Source organism: Muscardinus avellanarius (genome assembly GCF_963383645.1).
Source record: "Muscardinus avellanarius genome assembly, chromosome: 1".
In the NCBI taxonomy this organism is placed as follows: Eukaryota; Metazoa; Chordata; class Mammalia; order Rodentia; family Gliridae; genus Muscardinus; species Muscardinus avellanarius.
In genome coordinates, this window is record NC_137786.1 from 173,045,980 (window position 1) to 173,057,498 (window position 11,519).

Consider the following 11,519-nt stretch of genomic DNA (forward strand, 5'->3'; position numbering starts at 1 on the left):
GGGATTACAAGCGTGCACCACCACGCCCGGCTAGGAAGACTATTTCGAAAATTGAAAAACAAAAGGTCTAGAAATGTGACTCAGGGGTAAAGCTCTTGTCTGGCATGCATAAGGCCCGTGATTTGATCCTCAGCACTGCAAAAAGAAAGGGGTAGGGAGGGAGGAAATGTTTGCTTTTTTTCTTTGATACTAGGAATTAAACTTAGGAGTGCTCTATTTCCAAGCTACAATCTCAGCCCTATTTTATTTTGAAATGGGTCTCACTAAGGTGCTGAGAATCTCACTTACTTACCAGGACTGGCTTTGAATCTGAATCCTCCTGGTTTGTTTGGGTTTTTTTTTTTTTCTTTTTGTATCTGTGCCTAAAATTTATCTTAATAATCTACTGATGTACACCTGCATTTTTGTTATTGTTAAGTGATACTGTAATAAACGTTCTGTGCGTTAATCTTTCTTTTCATCTCTGATTAGTTTGTTAGGACCAGTTCCTAGAACTGTTGTTGCTGACTCAAAGCATACTGCATTTTAAGGCTTTTGATTATCTCTTGCCAAATTGCTGACCAGAAAAGGTTTATATCTAGTGTATGAGAGTATTGGTTTATCTGTTCCCTTACCTACATAGTTTATGTTGCTTTCTTATCTTTACAAGGAAAAGCTCCAAAATGTTATCTCATTGTCTTAATTTGTACCTCTTTGATTAATAACCAGAATTTATTGTATACGATATAATGAAATACTACAAATCAAGCCAGGAGGAGTGGCGGATGCTTGTAATCCCAGTACTTAAGAGGCTGAGACAGAAGGCTCGCAGGTTAGAAACCAGCTTCGACAACTTAGCAAGGCCCCCTCCACAACTCAGTAGAATGCCAATGGGTTCAATTCCCAGGGAGAAAGAGAGAGGGAGGGAGGGAGGGAGGGAGGAAAGAAAGGAAAGAAGGAAAGAGAAATACTACAAACCAAGAAAATCTCTTCACTGTAGGATCTGGGAGTGAAGCTCCATGATAGAGCACATACTCTAGGCCTGAGTTCAATGCCAGCACCAAACATGAAAGAAAACCTCCATTGCTGTACTGTTTAAGTATAGAAGAATAATTTTTAAAACTTTCAAATTTTGTAAATAAACATATCACATTTGTGAAGAAAACATTGGCACTGGGGATTGAACCCAGAGGCATTCTACCTTTGAGCTACACACCCAGCCCAATTTTATTTCTTCTTTGTAAACAGGGTCTCACCAAGTTGATGACAGTCTCACTACTTCCTGAAGTTGTCCTTGAACCTGTAATCCTCCCAATCTTTCAATCTCAGCCTCCCAAGTACTGGCATTATAAGCATGCATCACCATGCCCGGCTAGGAAACAATTTTTTTTTTTTTTGCAATACAGGGGATGGAACCCAGCTATACCCCCAGCCCTATTTTTTATTCTTTATTTTGAAACAGGATTTCACTAAGTTGCATAAGGCCTCACTAAGTAGCTGAGGCTGGCTGCAAACAGGGATCCTTCTGTCTCAGCCTCCCAAATCCTGGGATTACAAATGGACGTTACCACACCTGGCTAGAAAACACATTTTCAATAAGTACACAAATGGTACAAGAGGGGAGAGGAAACTGTACAGATATAAATATGATTCTTGTAAGCAGTAGAACAACCAATTATAACATTGTTTAAAAATACATTCCAGCCAAGCGTGGTGGCGCACATTTGTAATCCCCACGCTTGGGAGGCGGAGACAGGAGGATCACGCAGGTTCGAAGCCAGCCATGCTGGCTTAGAAGACCCTGTTTCCAAATAAAAATATAAAATAGGTCTGGAAGTGTAGCCCGGAAGTAGAAGGGCTTCCAGGAACCCCAGTACCACCAAAATAAATAAATAAATAAATAAATAAATAAATAAATAAATAAATAAATAAATTTCATTTGTTTGAAAAGCTGTTTTGGAATCACCTGAAAATGTAATGCTGTTTATTGTTTTATTTTTTTCCTTTTTAGGTAGCTGCTGTTGATCTTCTGGTTCCTGGAATTGGAGAGCTCTTTGGAGGCAGCCTCAGGGAGGAAAGGCACCATGTCTTAGAACAGCGACTAGCCAGGTATTGGTCAGACCTAAAAGAAATACACTTCAGAAACTGGGTTGAGTTGCAGGTTCATGGCCAGCCTCAGCAATTTAGCAAGGCCCTCAGTAACTTAGGGAGACCTTGTTTCAAAATTAAAATTAAAATAGGGCTGAGGGTGGGGGTAGCTCAGAGGTCAAATGCCCCTGGGTTCAATCCCCAGTGCCACAGGGTGGGGGAAAAAAATAGAAGAGCCGGGCGTGGTGGCGCACGCTTGTAATCCCCGCGCTTGGGAGACAGATACAGGAGGATCGCGCAGGTTCGAAGTCAGCCACATGCGCTGGCTTGGGAGACCCTGTTTCCAAATAAAAATGTAAAAATAGGTCTGGGAGTGTAGCCCGGAGGTAGAAGGGCTTCCAGGAACCCCAGTACCACAAAAAAAAAAAAAAAAAAATAGAAGAGAGTAGAGAAACTAGAGGTGGAGGCACTGAAAGTCTCAGCAAAATAACAGAAACACACATGGCCTGACAAGCTCTTATCTCACTCTTCATGACCTCAATCAAGCAAGGCATCTCTAGCCTCTGTTCTCCCTTTCCTAAAAACTACAGCTATTGTCAGAATCAAGCCCACAGCCAGGCATGGTGGCCCACACTTGTAATCTCAGTACTTACGAGGTTGAGATGGGAGGATTCCAGGTTCAAAGCCAGCCTCAGCTACTCAGTGAGGCTGGCATCAATTTAGCAAGACCCTGTTTCCAAATAAAAAATAAATAGGGCTGGGAGTGTAGTTCAGAGGTAGAGCCCCTCTGGGTTCTGTCCCCAGCACCAAAAAAAAAAACCCTTTGCCCAGTATTTGCACATACCTCTCACTATGGGAAGTAGCCTTAACAAAAGGAAGAGGGATATTTCCCCTCAGAGCTTGTCCTGCATTTTTCTCTTACCTTTGTTCTTTCTTAAATACTCCAGTTATGAATGGCAGACTCCCACGGGACTGTAAAGACAGACTGAACCAGGAAAAGGATAGAGATGGAAAAAGAAAACCACTAAAAATACCTGCTAGGCTGACATTTAGAATGAGATTTCCCTTCCTCGGGTTCCCTACTATGTATGGTCTTGAATCATTTTATTTTAACTTTCTCTTTGAGACCTGGGAAGTGACTCCATAAGCACATAGGAAATATTTTGGACTTGGGAAGTAGGGAATTGTCTTTCTAATTGAACTAGCACTCTGTGTATGCATGGTCAGCCAACAGCCACAGTGATTCCTAAACTCACTGGGGCTCTAAACCTTTTTCCATGGTTTCCTTCCGTTGTGCTAACTTTATAAGAGAGAGAACTTCTCGTGTCTGTATGCCTAGTCCTTCCCAGGTAGTTTCATCATAACATGGAAAAGCCATATTTTTTAAAATATTTTTTTTCATTAGCCATTTGTAAGGCCTTTTTTCCCTAATGGACAATAGCTTTAAAAGTTGATGCTTTTCAGCTGGACTGAATCCCAGTATTTGAGAGGCTAAAACCAATGGAGACTCTCAGCAACCCAGTGAGGCCCTGTTTCCAAACAAAAACATAAAATTGGGCTGGGGGTGGAGCTCAGAGGTGTAACCAACGCCCTTGAGTTCAGTGCCCAGTATCACCAAAAAATAAAAAGTTGATGCTCTTTCAAGCTCTCTGCCTCCAGATCTCTTAGGTAACTTCTTTTGTAATCCCAGTGTTCAGATTAGCTCTGTTGGGTTAGACTCCAGAAGAAAGGAGGTAAATAGATTTGGGGAAATTTTTTTTTTTTTTATCACTTAGACTACCACTTAGAAAGTCCTGGGAAAGTCGTGGGATTGAAGTGAAGGTCGGACTCTTTAGATGGAAAGAATTTGAGCAGTCACTAAATTTTTTTAAGCACAATAAAAATCACACATGGCCAGGAACCTCATGTGTTGAAAGATTAATAGGCCTGTTTTCTTTGCCTGCTTCCTTCCTTCAGGAAGCCTTTCCTCATAACGCTAAATGTTTACCTAATATCCGGTAATATCTGTGCACAGTTACTTTTCCTAATGAGGTAGGAGCGTGTTCCCCGTCTTGGGGTCTGTCTGTGGCAGCTGCTCATGCTTCTGTACTTTCGTATTTTTGAACCTTTCGATGTCCTAGTCATTTCAGATACACTGTGGTCCCAAGCACTTTTTCCAAGGGCTGAGATTCATTTTACTAAGCACTGAGAGCTTAAAATTTGACATTTCTCAAATTAGACAAGAATCAAATTGCAACAACGTTATAAAGGCAGCCTCGGAGTCTGCTTGATTGCTTTAATGATGTGGAATCAAAGTTCTGTACTTGTGTCTCTGGTCCAGCTGTGCCTCCCAGTCTCCTTAACTGGTAGTAAGAATGCACTTAGGTTGCAGGACAGTGAGCGCATCCCAGATGAATCCCTTCTTTGGGGTTCTATTTCCATTCTGTAGCATCTGTTGTTTGTACAAGGTGACTTAATAATACTTTAGAAGCTAGACATGGTGGCACACACTTGTAATCCCAGTTCTTGGGAGGCTGAGACAGGAGGATCACAGGTTCAAGGACAGTATCTGCAAGTAGTGAGACTGTCATCAAGCTAGTGAGATCCTGTTTCAAAATAAAAATAAAAATAAAATAGGGCTGAGGGTGTAGCTTGGAAGTAGAATGCCCTGATTCAATCTCCAGTACCCCTTCCACAAAATTAATAATAATAATAATAATAATAATAATAATAATAATTTAGACTGAGCCAGGTGTGATGGCACACACTTGTAATCCCAGTATTTGGGAGGCTGAGACAGGAATCCAGGTTCGCGGACAGCCTCAGCAAATAGTGAGACTCTCATCAACTTAGTGAGAGCCTGTTTCAAAATAAAAATAAAACAGGGCTGAAGGTGTAGCTTGGTGGTAGCAAGCCTCTAGGTTGAAAGTTTAGTGCCACCAAAAAAAAAAAAAAAACAAAACAAAACTTTAGGCTGTTGTCAAACTTTACTGTAAAGTGTCATCTTCTCAATTCTTGCTTGTTAGAGAGCTCCAGGGGTCTCAGGCTTTGTGGTATACTTGTTTTTCCTTCCTTCTTTCTTTCTTTCTTTCTCTCTTTCTTCTTCTTTTTTTTTTTTTTTTTTTTTGTACTAAGTTGAGGAGAGTCTCACTAAGTAGCTGAGCTAGCCGCTGAGCCTAGCCGTGAACCCACGATCCTATCTCAGCCTCCCAAGTACTGGATTTAAGGGTGCGCTACTATGCCCAGCTGGTATACTTGTTTGTAAAGGGCTCTTTGCATAAACCCAGAGTAAATGCTACATGATTAATACACCCCTTGTATTACCATTGCCTGAAACAATTTTGTTATATTCTTTTACAGATCAGGACTTACAGAAGCCTACCAATGGTAAGAACAAGGCCCTTAATGATTCTTTGCCCAGCTACTAACCTGTGTGTCACATAGAAGAGTTTTTCCTTGTATTCATTCATACAACCCAGTGAAAGAGATTTAAGAACTGAAACGGGAGCTTTTGATATTGTTTATTGCCTTTGTGTCCTGGAAAAGCAGTAAAATCAATGGTTACCAATGGCCATTTCTTACTATGTGTCAGATGACTGTGTTAACATTTTTGTGTATTTCATGTAATCATCATGACACCCTGAGAGGTAGGTGCTATTAGATCTCCTTTTCACTGCTCCTCTAATCCTCAGGCCCAGAGATGCCTACTAACTTAACCAAGATTGCATAAAACGATAGAGCTCAAAATTGATCTCCCAATCAGAAACCTGTGCACCTAACCATTATACTTTAGTTTCTTGATGTGTGAATTGAAGAGCTTGAATTGAGAGTTTGAGTTGAGCAATCCCTAAGGTCTCCAAATGTACAGAGATCTGAACTGCTTAGGGACGACCACTGTCCTCGCTCAAGCACTCACTTCCCCTAACTTGTTCTGGTTTTCTCTCTACAGACTTTTCTTCAAGTACTTTCCAATGTAGATAAATTATTTACTTATATTTCTATAATAGCACTTTTTTAGGCTCTTGGTATAATAGCATCAACAGGACCATTAACCCTTTTGCCGTCCTCAGGAGGAGGAAGGGGCACATTACATACTTAACTTTGTGTAAGGAAGAAGACAGATTTCAGAGATGCCACGCTTAGGTTCAGGTAATGGCCTCTGGATGCCTTGCAGTTACCAGTAACGACCTTAGGCACACGCAATGTCACTGAACGCCCTGTTTCAGGACTACGAAATGTTAATACCTGCTTCACAGTATTATTGTGAGAACCAAGTGAAGCACTGCAGATAAGTATGCACACGGAGCAATGCTAGTTTCTTACCCTCTTTCTTCCTTTGTTCTAAATATTTCTTTTTAATAGATGAACCCGATTGAAGAAGCATATGATATTATCCACACTTTCTTTTTGTCTGTCAGATAATATAGGTAGTGGCTAAAATCTAGCCTTAATAAAGAACTAAATACAACTTTTTTTTTTTTTTTTTTTTTTTTTTTTTAGTGCTGGGGATTGAGCTCTGGGGCATTCTACCTCTGAGCAACACCTTGAGCCCTATTTTGTTTTTATTGAAACAGGGTGTCACCAAGTTGCTTAGGCTGACCTTAAACAATTTTTCATTATAGGTTAAATAAGTTTAAGCTTTTCCTAGACTTTATTAATCATTTCAGTGCTGTTTTCCCAGCTAAAGTTTTCACACTCTTTAAGAACTCCAAATATAAATATTATTAAAGGTACCAGGCAGCCAGGCATGGTGGCACATGCCTGTAATCCTCCAGTCTGCGGTCTCTACTCACGCCCCTCATACTGCGAGTGGCCACCTCAGGTGTTTGAGTGCTCACTTCTTATGTTCACATGTATACAATAAGCAAGCAAAATCCCTAACTAGTTCTACAAATTTTGTTTTATCTCTTCTGTGTCTGGTTACTCTAGAATCAGTTTAACAACAGTGAAACTAGCACATATGTTAGAAAACACGTTTCCTAGACGTGGCAAAGTGCAAAGGCAATAAAAAATATAGCAAACTTAAGCCTTCTGCTGAATTTAATTTGCAGACGTTCATGTCAGTTTTTTAACATTAACGTACAAAACATTTCCAGACGTGTAAAGCTATTACTGGGCTTCTGGCAGCCAGCTCAGGTTCTTCGGTGTTCATGACCAGTGGTTAGGTATGTCCTTCCTCCCGTTTGGTCACTTCATCAGAGTACACCCTGTCCCCGTGCCCTGTAAACGTTAATAGATTCAGCTGCCAAACATTTCAGTTACTCAAGATGTTTCTTAGCCAGGGTGGTGGCCCACGCTTATAATTCCAGTACTTGGGAGGCTGAGACAGGAGGATCACGGTTTGAGGCCAGCCTCAGCTACTTAGGCCCTCCACAATTTAGTGAGACCCTGTTTCAAAATAAAGAATAAAAAATTGGACTGGGGATGTAGTTTGAAGGTAGAATGTCCCTGGGTTTCATCCCCAGTACCACAAAAAAGAATAATTAATAATAATAATAATAATAATAATAATAATAAAGAATAAAAAAATAGGGCTGAGGGTATAGCTTGGAGGTAGAATGTCCCTTGGCCCAGTACAGCAAAAGAAAAAAGTTTATTGCATTATTTTTTATAGTTCTTTTTTATTTTTATTTATTTGGGGAGGCAGTAATAGGGCTGGAACCCAGGGGCATTCTACCTCCAAGCTATATCCCCAGCCCTATTTTTTTTATTTTTTATTTTGAAACAGGGTCTCACTAAGTTGTGGAGAGCCTCACTAAGTAGCTGAGGCTGGCTGTGAACCTGTGATCTTCCAGTCTCAGCCTCCCAAGTATTGGGCTTACAAGTGTGTGCCACCATGCCCAGCTCCTTATAATTCTTACTAATCTGAAGTTTATACTAAACAATCCCTGCCATCCTGCTCTCTCACCTAGTTAAAACTCACCTAGTTATAGTTCACCTTTTTAGAAAGATAATTATTTAATCTTAATTCCCTGAAATACTAATATAGCTGAATATAGTGGCACAGTCCTGTAATCCCAGTGCCTGGGAAGCTGAGACAGAAGGATGGCAGGTTTGAGGCCAACCTCAGCAATGTAACAAGACACTTCAGATGTGGGCAGGTAACTCCGCTGCTCCTCATAATTCCACATGGCACAGCTGTGACCACACTTGGACACTCAACACAGCTTTCCTAGGAATCAGGGAGGGCCAAATGAAAAGAAACATTATGAACATCTTTACAGCAGGGTGTGGTGACGCACACCTATAATCCCAGTATTTAGGGGGCTAGGATAGAAAGATCCCAGGTTCAAGGCCAAACTCAGCAACAAGTGAAACTCTCAGCAACCTTATATGAAACTGTTCGCACATAAAAAAAGAAAATACAACTAGAGGTAGAAAGCCCCTGGGTTCAATCCTCAGTAACACACATACACACACACACACACACACACACACACACACACACACACACACATCTTGCCTTTATTTATTTATTATCTATTTATTTATTTATTTATTTATTTTACTACTAGGGATTGAAGCCAGAAACATTCTATGTCTGAACTACACACTCAACCCTATTTTTTGTTTGTTTGTTTGTTTTTTAGTTTGAAGCAGGGTCTTAACTAAATTTTGGAGGGCCTCACTAAGTTGCTGAGGCTGGGCTCAAACGTGTGATCCTCCTGTCTCAGTGTCCCAAGTACTGGGATTACAATCGTGAGCCACCACACCTACCTTTGCCATTATTATTAATCCTGGAAAATAAATGATAATAATCTTTATGCTTGAGAAGCCAAAAATAGCTTTCAGCTCTGCTGCTTAAGCCTTATTATGGAATTGATATTTACAAATCATTCAAGAAGCATAAACTTATTTTAATTCATATTACACAAGAATTTCCCTATCAAATGACAGAGGAAAAAATATTTACTGGGTGTGGTAGCCCATGCCTTTAATCTCAGTACTTGTTTTGTTTTGTTTTGTTGGTGGTACTGGGGTTCCTGGAAGCCCTTTTACCTACGGGCCACACTCCCAGACCTATTTTATACTTTTTATTTGGAAACAGAGTCTCTTAAGCCAGCACGGCTGGCTTCTAACCTGCGTGATCCTCCTGTCTCCACCTCACAAGCATGGGAATTACAAGCCTGCGCCACCACACCCAGCTAATCCCAGTACTTGAATGGCAGAGACAGGAAGGTCACAGGTTCAAGTACAGCCTCAGCAACCTAGTGAGCCCCTGTTTCAAAATGAAATAGAGCTGGGGATCTGGTTAGAGTCTTCCTTTTCTTCTCTTTCTAAAATAATTTTATTCCATGCTGGTGTATGAGAATCTTAGTTTCAGTTGAGGCTTTACCATTTTTTTAGTCATATGATCTTAATTGGGAATAGAAGATGCATGCATGGTGTCAGAGCCTGTCTAGCCTGCCAGGAAAAAAAATTATTCTGGGCATCTTCACTGAGCCTGCAGCAGAGAACAAGAAGTTCCTTCTCACTGCAGCACTCAGGAATATATTTTTGTGCTTCGATCAGTTTTCGTATAGGAAGTACCTATTCTGGAGCATTTCCTGAAGGTAGTTGATTGAGGCCAGTGCCCGTCCCTACGGCAGCTTACAATCTGTTTAAAGGCACATCCTTTTGTAATGTTTCAGGCAAAATTTCATCCTCCTTTGTGGATTGAATAATATGATTTGGACAAGAGGACATTATCATTAACCTACTGAGAAGTAGAAGACAAATATAACTTCAAGAAAAGCAGTAAAGCTGTTATACATTTTTCTGAAGCCTCATGAGGCAAGGTTTTTGTACATAAATGCATAAATAACTTAAAAAGAAAAAACAAGCCGGGCGTGGCGGCGCACACTTGTAATCCCCGCGCTTGGGAGGCAGAGACAGGAGGATCGTGCTGGTTCGAAGCTGCGCGCGCTGGCTTAGGAGACCCTGTTTCCAAATTAAAAAATGTAAAAATAGGTCTGGGAGTGTAGCCCGGAAGTAGAAGGGCTTCCAGAAACCCCAGTACCACCAAAAAAAAAGAAAAAAGAAAAAAACAAGTGACCAAAACCCACGATTGCACAACAAGGTCTGCTGCTGCTTCTCTCTAGGTAACCGTGGGTAGATAGATCACTTTACTGTCTTGTGTTCCGTCATCTCTATGGAAGGTAAAAGCTGATCTGGTCTACCAAAAAGATGTAGACAATAACAAGTGGTTGCACAATACTTTTGAAATAATCCTAATCATAACATCTGATATCATTGCTGTTTACGCCTAATGACTCTTTGTTTTTAATAACAGGTACCTGGACCTTCGTCGATTTGGATCGGTGCCACATGGAGGTTTTGGGATGGGATTTGAACGCTACCTACAGTGCATCTTGGGAATTGACAATATCAAAGATGTTGTCCCTTTTCCAAGATTTACTCATTCCTGTCTTTTATAGTGGAAAGGTTGGTTAAGGAAAAGTACCCATGTATGGCACATCATGGCATACAGAAGACTACATGTTTGGATTTTAAGAATTGCAGCTTCTAATATATAATTATTGTCAGGCGTGGTGGTGCATGCTTGTAATCCCAGCATTCGGGAGGCTGAGACAGGAGGATTGTGGTTCATGGACAGCCTCAGCTACTTAGTGAGACCCTCTGCAACTCAGTGTGACCCTGTTTCAAAATAAAAAATAAAAAAAGTAGGGCTAGGGGTGCAGCTCGGAGGTAGAATGCCCCTGGGTTCCATCCCTAGTACTACAAAAAAAAAAAAAAATACATATATATTTATTTTGGCTTGCACAGTGGTGATGAGAGGAGGATCCCAGGTTTCAGACCAACCTGGCAACTTAAGTGAGACACTATCTCAATTAAAAAAAAAAAAAAGTGCCTGGTGTGGTAGCACATACCTGTAATCCCAGTACTTGGGAGGCTGACACAGGAGGATCATGTATTCAAAGACCCGCCTCAGCAACCTTTTTAGTGAGACAAAAGGGCTGGATCGTAGCTTAGAGATAGAATGTCTCCGGGTTCAATCCTAAGTACCACAAAAATAAATAGGGAGGGAGGGAGGGAGGGAGGGAAGGAGGGAATGTAGCTCACTGGTAGAGTACTTCTAGGTTAATAATCCCCAGCACCAGACAGTGGTGTGTGTGTGTGTGTGTGTGTGTGTGTGTGTGTGTGTGTGTGTAAGTGTTCTGTCATAAGATGCAACATATGAAAAATAGAAATGATCACAATTATTCTAGAAAATAAAAGTATTTTGTGGAAAGATGAGCTTCCCCAAGAAGAGGTACTGTTATAACAAGTAGACTAAAACTTTTATACCTCTGGAGCCGGGCGTGGTGGCGCATGCTTGTAATCTCAGTACTTGGAAAACTGAGACGATTTGCAGACAGCCTCGGCTACTTAGTGAGGCCCTCTGCAACTCAGTGAGACCCTGTTTCAAAGTAAAGAATAAAAAATAGGGCCGGGGTGTAGCTCAGAGGTAGAATGCCCTTGGGTTTCATTCC

General features: G+C 41.0%; 1 protein-coding gene across 10 annotated transcripts in view; it reads left to right on the plus strand.

Annotated features, from left to right (window-relative positions):
* The window catches only part of NARS2 (asparaginyl-tRNA synthetase 2, mitochondrial), a gene marked incomplete at both ends in the record, with an annotated part of 127,456 nt that extends 116,993 nt beyond the window's left edge, over positions 1–10,463 (plus strand). For 8 of the 10 annotated variants that reach the window (XM_080703316.1, XM_080703322.1, XM_080703319.1 and 5 more), the window contains 3 exons: positions 1,991–2,088; positions 5,407–5,433; positions 10,319–10,463. In XM_080703316.1, the coding sequence (XP_080559442.1) occupies positions 1,991–2,088; positions 5,407–5,433; positions 10,319–10,463 (270 nt within the window). The remainder of the gene's footprint in view (positions 1–1,990; positions 2,089–5,406; positions 5,434–10,318) is intronic. The other 2 variants (XM_080703318.1, XM_080703321.1) reach the window with 1 other exon arrangement.
* Between the last annotated feature and the right edge of the window lie 1,056 nt (positions 10,464–11,519).